Source organism: Hermetia illucens, chromosome 5 (genome assembly GCF_905115235.1).
Source record: "Hermetia illucens chromosome 5, iHerIll2.2.curated.20191125, whole genome shotgun sequence".
NCBI lineage: Eukaryota > Metazoa > Arthropoda > Insecta > Diptera > Stratiomyidae > Hermetia > Hermetia illucens.
In genome coordinates, this window is record NC_051853.1 from 45,252,689 (window position 1) to 45,267,529 (window position 14,841).

At 41.4% G+C, this 14,841-nt stretch overlaps 2 protein-coding genes across 2 annotated transcripts; one reads left to right on the forward strand and one right to left on the reverse strand.

The window, feature by feature from the left end:
• Positions 1-773: 773 nt before the first annotated feature.
• Positions 774-11,319, reverse strand: LOC119658018 (dynactin subunit 4). The gene is made up of 7 exons (XM_038065247.1): positions 11,191-11,319; positions 10,986-11,131; positions 10,787-10,923; positions 2,238-2,392; positions 2,008-2,164; positions 1,385-1,946; positions 774-1,075 (listed from the first exon to the last, which is right to left on the reverse strand). The coding sequence occupies exons 1-7, from the start codon at positions 11,317-11,319 to the stop codon at positions 856-858; spliced, it is 1,506 nt and encodes a 501-aa protein (XP_037921175.1). The 3' UTR covers positions 774-855.
• A 465-nt stretch (positions 11,320-11,784) lies between these two features.
• Positions 11,785-14,420, forward strand: LOC119657087. The gene is made up of 2 exons (XM_038063842.1): positions 11,785-14,100; positions 14,161-14,420. The coding sequence occupies exons 1-2, from the start codon at positions 11,785-11,787 to the stop codon at positions 14,230-14,232; spliced, it is 2,388 nt and encodes a 795-aa protein (XP_037919770.1). The 3' UTR covers positions 14,233-14,420.
• Positions 14,421-14,841: the final 421 nt, after the last annotated feature.

Sequence of the window (14,841 nt, forward strand, 5' to 3'; positions counted from 1 at the left end):
AAAATTGAAATCATCTTTTCAAACCAAAGTTAGTCGGGAAAAAACATTCGCAATCCATAATCGAAATCGGCGCTCGACAGTTATCTCGATCATTTGTACTAGAAAATGTTACACCGACCAACGCCATACACGCATCAATCAGCAGCCGGCATTCATTGTGATGCGACAACATTCGAAATCAATTACTTAAAATCAAGAATATGCATCTGCATATTCGGTACATATCCGAAATTATTCTCTAGCCTAAAGCTAACCAAAAACTGGCAATCTTAACTACAATAGATCTGCAAGCGATACTCGACGCCAACATCGGCTCGGCACTCGATAATTGCCGCCGCCACTTGTACTGCGAAGAACGGTGATGTTTGGTAATCTTTTGTAATGTTGGTGAAGTTTAGTTAAATATTGCGGCTCATGCATTCTTCACTTGAGTCCACAGATCCTTTCTTACCAATTGTGCCCTTAGTTTCCAGCTCTCATACAAAAAGGAGCTTAGAGTATATAAAAGCTATTTCTTCAGTAGTTGTAAGAGATCCCACCTGCTTGCGCATGAAGTGAGATGCAGAGTTTTTACATTTACAATTTATATTGGAGTTTTTTGTGTGGTGCCCGTTGAGTCGAAACTCAAAGGCAAGTCGGACCCCAAACACGTTGGCAATTTGTTTTTCCATACCCACTAAATTACGAGGAGGATTGACTATACATCTTCATTGGAAAACTATACAGCAATCAAGATTGAGTTTTATATGTATAAACGAATCAAACACACTTGGTTCTGTAAGCATTGAGTATATAATTTTATTAGTAGCGAATAAATAACGTAATATTTGCGCAATATAAAAAATCGTTATAATTTTAAGCACTTTCACTGGTTATATTACCAACTTTAACATAGACACGAGCATGTAGTGTATGTTTCTGTGGCTCACTTCTGTCCGCAGTATTGATGACAGTATTTACATAATTGTATTGCATGGAAAAGCCAACCACGACCTCATCATTCGATGCTAAATCGGGGTCTGGAGTAAAACCCAGCTTCACAGAGACTTTATTCGACTTTCGCCATATAACAAAACTGTAACAGAAAATTAAGGTGATAATTGTAGTTTGGATCAATAGTTCTGAGAAATATTGTTGAAAGGTTCAGACAATATATAAGTAATTGTTTAATTGAAGATTGAATGAAGTGTGGTGTATTCAACCTTGGAATATTGGATGAAAATTATTTGTTATTGATTGATTGTTGTTAATAAAATAAATGTTATCTTGCGGAAGGAAATAAATGCATGCTTCTTCCAAACATCTAATTCTAGATGCTAGAAACTTTTGAACTAATTACTTGAAGCTTACAATTAAAGCATAGAAAGTAATAAGTCATACTTACGGAGGTTCTTCTTGTTGAATTTGAGTATCTTCATCGAACTCAGCCGAATCGTCACGATGATTGACAGTAAACGGTACATTAGGATACTCTAATTTAGCTGTAGTCCGCTTATCCACAAATCGTGGCTCTTCATTCAGGGAAGTTTGTCGAGACAGAGCTGAAGTTAGACTAGGAGTTGATGTTAGCGAAGTTTGTTTTTCGAATCCTCGACGAAATTCCTCAATCAGTAAGGCCTCTTCGTCTTCACTAGGCAACTCAATGATTTTAACAACCATATCATGCATAGTTGGGTTTGCGAAGTTCAAAATCACGAAATTAGCAACACCTGCTTTAAGCGGCTGCTCGCATTTAACTAAACGCACTTCGGGAACGTGATAACTAGCGAACAATTGAATGCGATATTTGATGGATGTTGGGTGATATTCGGGCTTAATGATGTTGTGTTCGCATTGTCGACAACGGAGGGAACGTTTTATCCATAAACTTTTCCTTTGTGGAAAGAGGTTATCCACAGTTTCTGGTTGATCGGCTGGTTGCGAATGTCTTTGCTTGATTGTTGTTACTGGAATTGAACAGGTCGTTTTGCAATTTTATCAAAAATTATGAAAAGCCCAAAGTCTTACTGTTTTTAAGATTGACTGGTTCGGTAAAAATTGACTCCGGAAGCTCATCTACCTCCTCGCTTGCTTCAGAAGGAGTGATAGCTTTGGGCTTGGGAGGAGCCTTGTCAGCCCAACCCATCTGACGGCGAATCATGGACACGGTTAGGCCAGTTCTATCCTGTTTCATATAATTATAAAAAAGGAAATTCAAGGAGGAAATTAACTTTAAAAGATGTATTTATGATATTTACCGTCAAAGAAAAATATTTATGCTTTTTTGGTGTCTTTCGCTTCCAGAGATCTTGTTTTTCTTGCTTCTCTTGAAGAACTACGGATTGGTAGTATTCCATGATAGCATTCAAACGTGTTTGGTTGGCGTACTCGCATTCTGGCCATGCTCCTGAAGCTGAAATTATACATTTCTAATCATGTTTCGCACAAAACTATTAAAAACTACTGTGATAATAGTATTGCACTTTTCATCGTTTAACACCAACCAAATTGCATAATTATATATAATTATATGCCATTGATAATTTCGTCATCATTAGATACTGCTTTTTCCTCGATCTTTTAGACGCTGAATGTGACGAATATGCTAAGATAACTGTGAAACATTGGCGATGGGTAGAAGGACCATCCGGATTAACTATGGTCAATTATGACTGCAGAGCTACTAAAAAAGTGGCCAAAGTTGGCCGTGCAACTTCACTCAAATATTCTGTCGACACGTGTTTACGATTTCCTCCTCTAAGTGAGCCAGTCCAGGGAACGTGAAAGACATTTCGGTCCCCTCATGTCATGTTCAAAACTTCAATTCGCGGTGGTGGTTCAGAATGGACCTAAATTCGAGCAATGCAAGAGAAACCAAAGGGAGAAATTGAAAATATAGCTGCTCGACCTTGTGTATGGAGACAGACATATTCGTGGCAAAAAAACAAATCACAGCTTCTTTGACAAATGTAGTCACCAGGATCTGTCATGACCCTTTTTGGGCCCGTTTGTTGCGTAGGCGTTGCTTAAGAAATTCTTTTTGCAACATTTCAATACTTTGCGTGTTAGCTAATAGCAACCTTGAGAGAAGCTAATATTAAGATCCGAGGGCAAATAAGCAATCAACCGCAAAACAACAGATTTGATAACTCAGAGTGTTGTAGCGTAGATTTCCAAGCTTACGAAGTGCACCGTTCCGAACAAAGTATACTAATTCAGAGTTCTCATTTCTCTATTCCAAACACATTCGGTCAAATACAGTATCTCTAGGGCGACGAAGAAGCGACCGATTATTTGATTGGAAATGTCGCTCCGGGTTCAAATAGCGGTGCGTTATAGATGTTTCTGTTTGTCCTACTACTGTAGACTTATCACTAGCAAAATATTAAGTGTTATGATAATAAATAATAGGAAGGAAAAGTAAAAAAATTGAAAGAAGAGACCGCATGGATACGGTATGCTCCTGAATTGACCTGTATGTAGACATAGCTTTTGAGCTCGCTTTGCTAATATTATCGACCTTTAATATGGTTTGAAAGACTGAAGTAGTACTCTCAATAGTTATAACTGCCGAATGAAAGATGTTTCGGTAGTGGCAAAGTTGTCATTTACTCGAGTTAGTTATTACTTTATCCTGGTACATTGGTTGGATCGACCACAATCAGCCAAATTTAAACCGGAATTTGTTATTTTGAATTTTCATTACGAAATCACGTAAAACCGTAATTATCACACTTCTTCTTAGTTCTGGTCCATCTGGCTTGCGACTGATTTGAAAAAGTATTTTCCAAGGTTTTTATATTTTTTTTTAATTAAAAAAAACTTTCAGGACAAGTAAGAAACCATTGAAACAGTGTCCTTCAATTTCTTCTTTAAGTGGCCCAATTCTTCGAATATGCACAGCTTTGTGGGGTCTCACATTATTGAACTATTGCTTTACGTTGGAGAATGCCGTCCCCACCACCCCTATCATCTGAAGTCGCTCTTGCCACGAAGTTTCACCAGAAATTATCTGTTACTATGGGAACCGGAAGAGACGGCCAGACGGCCATGTTCCAGGAGAATTCTGATGTGTTCTCGGCCCGGTTATTTGCAGTTGGCCCCCTCGCCTTAACCAACACTCCACCCCTGCCCCCAGGTAGAGCTCCTGGTGGGCTCAAGTGGGGAGTCGCACTGTGTAACTCGTACTAGTACTAGTACCGTTATTCCAGTTACCGTTTTCATATCAATCCGTGTCCGAAGAGGACCGTGGGATTATGCCTACACAGCAAGAGCTCTTACATTAAACCCCTTTCCCACTGCAACCAGTGAGATTTGAACTGCGACCTTCCGTACGACAGTCGTGTGCTCCAACCACTCAGCTATCGATATCAATTACTCGAGATAGACATATGTATGTATTTATATGTCAATGAAGCTTTGAGATAGTGCCTAATTCAGGTAGATCTATTTGTACATTAAACCAGAGGTGTCCGGGTTAATTCGGAAATACGTGTATCGTGAATTTATATTCATACGTGTATATCTTTTTTTTTCTTCTTTGTCCCGTTCACAAGCGGGGTCGGCTCGTCGTGATCGGTTTCGCCATTTAGCTCTATCGAATGCCTGATCTGGGTGCAACCCCGAGGCTTTTAAATTCCCATCCAACGTATCAAGCCACCGTTGTTTCGGCCTGCCTTTTGGTCGTATACCATCGACTTCGATGTTCTTGGCAAGTGAATTCTCGTTAGCACGAATTGCGTGACCATACCATCGAAGACGGCTCTCTCGCAATTTTTCCACGATCCCCAAAACGATCGCGGATATTCTCATTTCGTGTATATATAATACAGTATTCAGTAATAGCCAATGTTTTTTTGTTTAGGGTGAGCATTATATCTACGTCGGAAAAACGACTTCACAATCGGAAAAAGGAAGCCTGGAGGTCCCGCCAATTGAAGACGGCGGACAAATACTGCCACCGCCAAGTGTAAAAGAAACAGTCCGTGCAATCCATAGGTTTAAAAATCATAAGTCGCCCGGAACCGATGGAATTACAGGCGATTTGGTTAGATATGGAGGCGACCAATTACACCAAGTGGTTCATAAGCTTGTGCTCAAGGTGTGGGAATCAATGCCTCATACATAAAAAAGGAGATATCACACAGTGCAGCAATTATAGAGGTATCCTATTTATCCTATTTAAGTCCACTCAACTACTGGCCTATGCTGACGATATCCACATCATGGGAAGAACGACCCGAGACGTACACCCAGATCGAGCAGGCAGCAATTGGCGCAAGATCTTGGGCTGCACATCAATGAAAGCAAGACAAAATATATGGTGGCAACGTCAGCACCGAAAACCAACCAACCAACAACATCAAATTGCACTGGACAAACGGGAAGAATAAAGATAGAAGACTACAACTTTGAGACCGTTGATAATTTCTCTTTTCTAAGGTCGAAAATCACAACCTATAACAGTTACGACGATGAAATCCGCGCACGGTTGTTGGCAGCCAACAGAGCCTATTTCAGCTCACAAAAACTGTTCCGCTCGAAACGTCTCACCATAGGGTCAAAGCTCTTACTGTACAAGACAATGATCTTGCCAGTCCTCATTTATTCCTCGGAGACTTGGGTTCTTAGCAAGAAAAATTGCAAATTTTTGCTTGAGATGGAGCGATTGCGTAGATCAGGACGTCAGACAGCTTTTAGGGATATTGAATTGGTGAACATCGGCGTAAAACTGGCATGCCTGGAGTTTCTTATTAAGACAGGCCTAGACCGGATACCGGTTGTTGCGCCGTTGATGATGAAGGTGATGAGGTAAAATATAATGAAAGGTGATCTATACCTGCGCGAGGGGTGACTACCGGAACATCGGCCCAACGCGGTTAGCCTCTGTGAAAGTCCGAGGAAGAGCTTTGATAAAAGGAGGGGATAAAAGAGGCAGGGAAGGCGTGATGATTGAGAGGAGAATTACTGTCTGAGAGGGGGGCCAGCCCTGACACGCAGTACCTCTGCTCTCGTAACGAGGCACCATGCGTAGCCAAATTTTTTGAGTGGGTTAGGGTGGGACAGCCACTTCTTCAGTCTGACGCACGGCAGTTTGATCATTTGCGGTATTATGGGACAAACCCTAGAGAGGTCGTACAGGAGCGAATTTTTGTGAAATTTTAAGTTAGACCTTCTGTATTTAGCCGTGCATTTCCTGAGGGTCTTCCTTTTGAAGTGTTGGAGGGCTTCTGCTACGTTGGGGACATTGTAGCCCATGCTGGGAAGCTGTAGATCAGAAATTAGAAGTTTGTTTTGAATTAGAGTTTTGTATAAGAGGGGTTTGGTAGCAGGGCCCGAGATGAGAGGAGATTATTTAAGGTAGCTGCAGCCTTAGAAGCTTTGACAATAACAGATCTGACGTGAGGGTTACATTTAAGTTTGTTGTTGAGAGAGATTCTTAGGTATTTAATGTTTAGTTTTGGCTTGAGAGTGCTGTTGACAATGCATAAATGTGAGCCAGTGGCAGAATACAAAGAATTAACGGTGAGGGTCCACCAGTTGAAATACGCAATGGCCCTATTGGTTAAGAGTTTGAGAGAGAGACACTCGCATATAGGATATTGTCGTCAGCGAAGAGAATCTCTCCTCATTGTCGTTGGAGAGAAAAGGCAGGTGAGAGGCCGTTTGTGTTGCCGTTATCGTAGGGGATTAATTTACGAGAGGGAGGGGAATATCGTGAAGGAAGATGTTAAAAATTGTGGGGCCTGGAATGTTCTGTTGGAGATTAAGTTTCCAAGGTTTCTGAGTAAAGGGAGGGGGCAATTGATTGAAGATATGGTCATGCAGGTACAGGATTGCCTGTTCGGTAAATCTGAGGTTTTCAAAGTCGAATTGATTAAGTGGAATGATAGGTGACTTAGTAAGACATGTTCGAAGATTTTTCCAATATTGAAAAGAAGAGAGACAGGCTTCATATCTTTGAGATCGACCTAGTACCCCTTCGTAGGGGTATTAGGAGGGCTGATTTCTATGATACCGGGAAGTGTCTGTTGTTCAGGCAGTGTAGGTGCAACCTTCTGCAGGACAAAGTTAGAAGCACCATCGGGGTCCGATGATTTTTAAGGTTTTGTGTAAAACAAAACCTTATTAAAATCGATTCAATGTCTGTCTGTCTGTCTGTCACACGCATTTTTCTCCAAAACGGCTAAACCGATCCAAACGAAATTTGGTGGACAGATGGGAACTATGAAATCCCACGCATACAGCGAGTGGCATAAATTTATGTGGAATTTAAAGGGGGGCTCCCCATACATGCAAAGGGGGGATTTAACAAATTTTTTCACCGGATATAGTTGTGTAGGGTATCAAATGAAAGGTCTCGATTTGTACTTTCCGAAACTTGTTTAGTTTTGGCATAAATTGCAAAGTGCGTGAGTAAGGAGTCAAAATGTACGCATTTGAAGTGAGACAGGACTCATTTTCGGAAACTACCCAACCTAAAAATCCGAAAAAAATCAGGGTCGTGCGCCTAGATGAAATCTAGGCCTCAAAATATGTCCCATTCCGATATCTGCTCAAATAAACTTACTAATAGTATATTACTACTTTTTAGAAATTTACTGAAAACCCCCCTTAAATTCATCCTAGGACTTCCGAATTTTGTACCAGCATAGGGGACAATATTTCGTATATATGTGCTAAATTTCATGGAAATCAGGCAAATAACGCCAAAGTTATAGCAGTTCAAACTTAGCAATTTCGCGCGAGTTTACTGCTCCCAAAGCCATGCAAATCAGATGCTGACGTCATAATTACCCGGAATAATTGACATTCGCGTGGAATATTAAAGTCACATTTATGAAGAATCTATTTATCTGCAGCCCTTTTTAAGGCTTTGTGTAAAACACTTATGTGAAATCTAATCTTCGAGAGATGTCCCATTTCGGTATCTGCTCAAAAAATTTACTAATAGTATATTATCAACTTTTAGAAATAGACTAAAAAACTCCCCTTAAGTTCATCCTAAGTGTACTAAATTGCACCGACATAGAGGACAGCCTCGTGCATACACATACCACATGCCACATGAAAATCCAACTATTAGTGAGAAAGTTATAGCAGTTCAAACTTATCAATTTCGTGCTAATTAACAGCATCCTAACCATATAAATAAGATGCTGACGTCATAATTAACGAGAATAATTGAAATTCCAGTGAAATATTAAAATTCCATTCAAGAAGAATCTAATTCTCCCTAGCCCTTTTTAAGGTTTTGTGTAAAACAAAACCTTATTAAAATCGATTCAATGTCTGTCTGTCTGTCTGTCCGTCACACGCATTTTTCTCGGAGAGGGTTATAGTGATTGACACCAAATTTGGTACAAAGGTAGGAACTGTGAACGCTGACGCATACAGTAAATTACATCCTTTTACGTCGAATTTGCGGGGGGCTCCCCATACATGCAAAAGAGGGGTGTAAATTTTTTTTTCATCAAATATAGTCATGCGGGTATCGAATTAAAGGTCTCGATTAGTACTTTTCAAAGCCGATCTTAGTTTTGACATTCGTTGGAAGGGTGGAGAGCGCGGAGGGTTGAAAGTGATCACTTCTTTAAGGGGGCCATTCTCAGAAACCACCAAACCGAAAAATCTGAAAAAAATCTAGAGGCTGCCACTATATGGTGCCTGGGCTCCGAAATACCTTCCATGCCGATATCTGTTTAAATAAAGTTAATAATAGTATATTACTACAATTTTTTGTAATTGGTTAGAAACCCCCCTTGTGTTCATCCTAGTACCATGAAATTTTGCAGTAGGCTATAATATAGAGCATGAGCTTACCAAGTTTGGTGGAAATCGCACTATTACTAACAAAGTTATAATACCTCAAATTTGTTGCTTCTTTGAAAGTTGAAGACTATGAATGTCAATATCACCCGAAAGTGGATACTCTCACATAATATATGGATATATTACGTGCTACGTACTAAGAAATACACAAAACCTTTCGTACCTGAAGCGTCCAGCTTCCGGTTTCCCGACTTGTTTATTGTTGGACCGGGTGATTGCAAATTCAACTCCCTACCTCCCTAGGAAGGTAAAGGAGGCGAACGATCCGATTCTGACTATATCAGCGGGGCAGCTGGGGGGAAAGGGGCAAAGGTAAGACCTTTCCAAGCTCAACCTTTTATCGAGTTTCAGATGGGGTCCGTGGGCGATTTGGTACTGAATAAGTGTCAGCAATAGTCTACACAGGCGGACATTTTTTCCTCAGGGGAGTGAAAATAGAGGTTACTTATTTTTATCGGGTAGTATTTGACGTTGAGAGAAGATTTTTTCCTTCCAGACATTCGATTAATTGGTGAGAAAACTTGTGGACCAGGTTTGAGGAGTTTCTTGTAGGATGCATTCAGTTCGGATTCAAAAGCTCTATTGATTTTGCTGGACAGGTCATTAAATCTCGAAGAGGAGACGGTAGTAAGTGTTGCATTTGTTCCGTAGCCGGTGAAATAATCGTTTCCTGCGCTGCAGTAACTTGTTTCTATCGCGGACTAAGAGGAGGGTTGAGGGGGGAAGGCACCCCTATTTGTAGTAACCAGGCTCTTTAACTGGAGCGTATTTGTCGATTATAGTTTCGAAGGCAGAGTTGAATTTCCAGATGTAAGTGTCTAGCTCATCATTAGAGTGAAAGCGCGATTTGTGCGGGGGAGGACCCAGCGCACTGAATAAGCCGCGGTGAAAATCGTCCCAGTTAGTCAGATTGAAAAATCTGCATTTATGTGGATGGTGGAGGGAAGAGAGAATTTGATGCAGAGAGAGGCTGAAGGCATGGTGGTCGGAGTGGGCTCTCAAAAAGGAGCAGCTAGTGACACATGCTAAGAGATTGGACGAGATTATAAAGCCGTCTAGGAAGGAAGACTTTCGATAAAGAGATGGCACTCCAGCGTTAATATTGTCCGCGCTAAGGAAGGATCCTAACTGGAATCAGTCGAAGAGAAACTGTTGTTTTCGTTGTTAACTGAGTCGCCTCAAATATACGTGTCTCGCGTTGAGGTCACCACCGAGGATGAAGGCGTCGAAACTGGCCGCGAATTCCCAGAATTCGGAGAGAATGGGAACTGTGCCGAGTTGCTCGTTAGACAATAATCATAATATTGGATCGCACATAAGGTACCGCGTTGTGTGTGACAATGTCGTATTGCCGATCGCCACAGCGCTTTCGGTCACACTGCTGCCAGAGCAGAGGTAAGGCAGCGTCTGATGAGTTGCCTCTGTCCTGGACGAAACCCTAAGTCACTTTTTTTTTGGACTTTTTGAATTTTAGGGTATTTGGCACAAAAAAGAAGGCCCGTGGACCACAAATGTGGAAGGTTTCTTCCAAATTCGTCCAATCCAGCATCAACTGGATGCGGACTTAGGACTCCCTCAATCCTCAAACAAAAACAAGTATAGCAGATTGTTGGTCAGTTCAGGTTTTATGGTTAATTATGGCATTCTCTTGTTTGGGGATCAGGGAGTCAAGTCCGCATCCACTTGATACCGGACCGGATCAAATGGAAAGCAACTTGTTCCCGCTCTTAATAATCCTAGTTTGCGAATCCTGATGTACTCCACACATTAAAATGCCGTTTACTTTTTTTTCAAGATGGACAGGGCATCCTCTAACGTAGCATCCCACAAACACCTTTTTTTGGAGATGGGGGGATATGTTGCCATATACTTCAACAATGAGCAATGCTATCAGTCTGATTTTCAGTATTTGGAGCCTTATAACTAGTGTAAAGCCTCTTCTACAAATTAACGGCAAAATAAGGTAGAAACTTACCAACGGTTTGATCTGGAATGCCGACATCGCGAGTAGTCCATCTGCACGCCAAACAGGACAAGTAATACATTTTTCGGGTGATGACTTTATCCTTTTCTTTGTCGTCTCCATCGCCTTTCTCCGGGTCGTCTACTTTTCTGCAATCAAAATGCAAAACACGCTCACAAACCAAAAACAATAAAATTTTATGAATAATTACTTTGGCACGACCACAGTAGTCGCCCTAGCCGAAAGCGTATGCTGGCAACTGGGACAGTTGAAGCAGTTATTGCATCGATTTTTCTTCAGCTTGGCTTCCGAAGAAGGAATATTCTCCAAGCAGCTGGAACAAAAATGAGAATCAACCTGGAAAGGGAGATAAAACAGTTAAGTTCGCTTAAATGATTTACTTTCATCAAACTTACTTCATGGCAGACACAAAAGCCACACCTCAGTTGCAAGCAGTGACGACAAAAATACAATTTGGTAATTGGATTGATTAAACCACAGGAGCAGGCATAGCTGACAACAGGCGGGAGCATAAAACTAGCCATCGTTGTTAATAATTCTAAGATTTTGCCACCTCAAGCAAGAGCGACTCCGGCAGACTCTTAGCAATCGGACAACAAACGTCAAACGGAGATGACATCAGATGTGATTAACGCCTAAGTGAATGCACTTTGTTTTGGTTAAGAAGGCAGTATGTGTAAATTTATTCATTTTATAGCCACCTAACTATAACTATGTGATCAAATTTGGTTAAGTTAATTTAGTCATACTATTGGCGATATCATCAAAGAATATATCAATTCTATTATTTTCTTTATATCTACAGGTGCATTTTATATGGCAACACTTGAATGCCTAAAACGACTAAACAACACAAAAGACTGTTACACGGGCATTTGAAATGTCGGCTAGTTCTATTTGAGTTCCAGATTGTAATAAGTTAGTAATTGTATTTGCTCGAAAGTTTCAATTGGTTCATGAACATCCTCGCGTAGAGTAAGTTTCGTACCATGTCAGACAGTGATACACCGAATTTAATTGATTGGAGTTTAGAAACAGTCGAAAATGTAGTCAGCGCGGATCAAACAGGCGAAAGTTCGATTCTATCTCCGCAAAATATCTTAATTAGAGTGGGGCCACACAAAGAGCCTAGTCTAGATGATAACCCTTTTGATGTGGTGCTTAACCAGGCGGATTTATCCGACGACCCATTTGAGTTGCTCTCGAGACAAGCAGAGCTCAATAAATTGAATTCGAACAACACCTGTCAGGTGGAAACTGTAAATTTGCTGGGACTGGACGAGGCAAGTACGTTGAATTTCGATTGTATAAAAGGGCAAGGTAATCCTGATGCAAATGACGGCGCCGAGTTGGCTTTGGCCCCGCCGAAAGAGAGTGTGAGTGAAAATCCGTGCATGAACTCAGAAAGGCCAATGGAACCCAGCCCGGAAAAGATTCTTTCAAATCAGGATAGCCTTAGCACTAGGGATGAAACCATTGAATGTACCACGGAACCGATTCCAAACAAGCTCGAAAATACAACCGAAATCGATGCATCTGCACCAGTTCTGCTTGATGACGACAGCAGCAAGTCTCTCAGCAAATCAGGCGGGAATGGATCTCAGTTTATAAATGGACTTCGAAAACGGTTGCTCAGGCTTAGTGACTCCGGATCTTCCACAGGATCTCCTTCCCGCCGAGGATCGAAATCCGGAAAGGATATCATTGGCGACGAGTTTAGTGACTCTTTCGACGACATAAATTCAACTAATCCAGTTTGGGTAGACTCAGAGACTGAACAGGAGAGTGAACTGGAATTTCTAAAAATTCCAATTTTGCAAGAAATCGAGAAAACGGAAAAAACGACTGAGAACCGGCAAACTATCCTGGCAACTCCGAAGAAAGATGCCGTTGACGCCTTGGCTAGATACAAGGAGAAAATGACTGAAAAGGGAACAAACGGGCAGAACTCTTCGAATACAATCGACTTGCAGGCAATCCGAGAGAGAGTCCAACGCCAGAAATTGGAAGCAAGTAATTCCCAAGATATCGACGACTTGATAGCGTCAATGAAACAAATCATTTTAAAATCATCTGATGCCGAACAAAAGGTTGAAGCTAATAAATTGTTCGATAGTTTGCGAACTCTTGCTGGAAAAAACACCGCTGGGACAAACACCCATACCATAGATACCATGGATTCTGATCCACATACTAACCTAGAAGTGCCTCCAACTATAGTCCGCCAGGGAACATTTGATCTGAATAAGTCCGACGAGAACGAAAAAGAGGCTACAAATCCATCGCCAACACCATCTGAGATACTTGAAGAGGCAGAATCTGCAAACTCTCCTCAATTTTCAGCAAATATCTCAAATATTGTTGAGCACATTGGAATGCTTCTTGGCAACCAGAATGTTAATGTGCTTCAAACAGGAGTCGTTCCCAGTCCAGCCAATGTGACTAATCCTACCTACATTGTGGTGATGGGGACGCCCGTCCTTTCCAGTCGACAAAACACTCAAATGGCACTGAATAGTACAAATTCCCCCGAATTCGAGTCGAAGCCTCGAGGACGCAGCCAGTCACTCAGTTTGCATGATAAGTCTGTCGACCGGGCAACTAAGCCGATACCTAACTCCCCAAGCACTTTCAGTACGCCCTCCAGGCCTTATATGCTGAAGCGGCGAAGTACAATCAGCTACTCCCCCGCAACGACAACCCAACCAGGAGCCCGAAAATCACTTTACGAACCAGCAAAAGCACCCCAGAAGCCAGCACCTGTCCAGCGGCGACATACGAACGTGATAAATAATCAACATACCTTACTCCCACCGAGAGGACTTCCGAATTCAATAGTCCACACACCTCTAGAATTGGATCCTAAGAAACTGAAGCTTAAATCCAACGATAACAGCCGTCGACCTACAGGACCCTTGCGGGCAACTATTCCTTTGAAGAAGGGTCTATCGACTGTTACTACGCCATACGCTTCCCGGTCTACTAACTCCGGGCAATTAGTCACAAGCACGCCTATCGCCGCCACAAACTTGTTGGAAACTTTCCCGGTTACTTCCACCTCGTCATTGCCTAATGGGCCTTCCTCGAAAACTAACGAACGAACTCAGGCCAGGAGGTCATATTTGTCTGTAACTCCCAACGGGAAAGCCAGAGATAGGTCAGGTGTTTCTGCTGTAGGTCGGAAGCGGTCGCTAACTGATTCTAGATCATCGAAACAATCTTCCGCCAGCTATCAATCGAACAAAGCATCACATGGACCGGCGGTCACAATGAACAACGCTCAAAGGCGTATTTCATCCAATACGGTATTCCCAGCAATGTTTTCTTTAATAAAATCTCATAATCCAAAGAAACCTTTTTTGCAGGGAACCACTACACTGCCCAGGAGTTTTGGATCGCTCGCTAGAAGTGATAAAGAAAACAAACGTCCAAAGTGATGAGTTTGGTGGCACTCTACCCGAAGGCAGCGAAAAAAGAATCTCCTACTTTCCCGTACATTACTAGTAACAATTAGAGAATTGTGATATATTTTACTTTCAAGACTACAATTTGAATATTTCTTTTTAAAAAATGTTACTGTTAGGATTTTTTTTTTCACGGAAATTATAAATCAGTCTTACCTTAACGTTTCTGTATTAATTGGATAGAAGCAAATTAATTTTGAGGATTAATTCGAGGATCTAATCCGCGAAGTTTCTCTTCTAATATGTCATAAATGATGCGGTTGTAATCCTGCAGCAGAGCGGAGTCTCGCATTTGTGTCAAATGTGTAAAGTATTTGACTCTTTCCTGATGAAGGGAGAGAGCGCGGATTCGATCCTTTCATCGTAAAGAAGACTCACGCTTGAGGTAAATATTTTTTAGCAATTAATTTTCTTAAGCGTGACTAAAAGTTTGAAACTGTTTTTACGAATAAATATCATCAAAACAATTCAGAACGCAGTTTTCACTGAAGAAAATGCGATTGCTTCAATTGAGAGTTATGGATTTTCATACAGGGTTTGATGATTTTCCGATTCTCTACCCTCTGGAAGGCCATCATTGAT

What these genes read in the sequence shown, in the direction of transcription:
- LOC119657087 (XM_038063842.1), top strand. Translation starts at nt 11,785, where the DNA reads ATGTCAGACAGTGATACACCGAATTTAATTGATTGGAGTTTAGAAACA. An exon ending in GGCGTATTTCATCCAATACG is followed by an intron (nt 14,101 to 14,160) that starts GTATTCCCAGCA and finishes CCTTTTTTGCAG; the next exon opens with GGAACCACTACACTGCCCAG.
- LOC119658018 (XM_038065247.1), bottom strand. Translation starts at nt 11,319, where the DNA reads ATGGCTAGTTTTATGCTCCCGCCTGTTGTCAGCTATGCCTGCTCCTGT. An exon ending in ACCAGTCAATCTTAAAAACA is followed by an intron (nt 1,947 to 2,007) that starts GTAAGACTTTGG and finishes GTTCAATTCCAG; the next exon opens with TAACAACAATCAAGCAAAGA. An exon ending in ATTCAACAAGAAGAACCTCC is followed by an intron (nt 1,076 to 1,384) that starts GTAAGTATGACT and finishes TTTCTGTTACAG; the next exon opens with TTTTGTTATATGGCGAAAGT.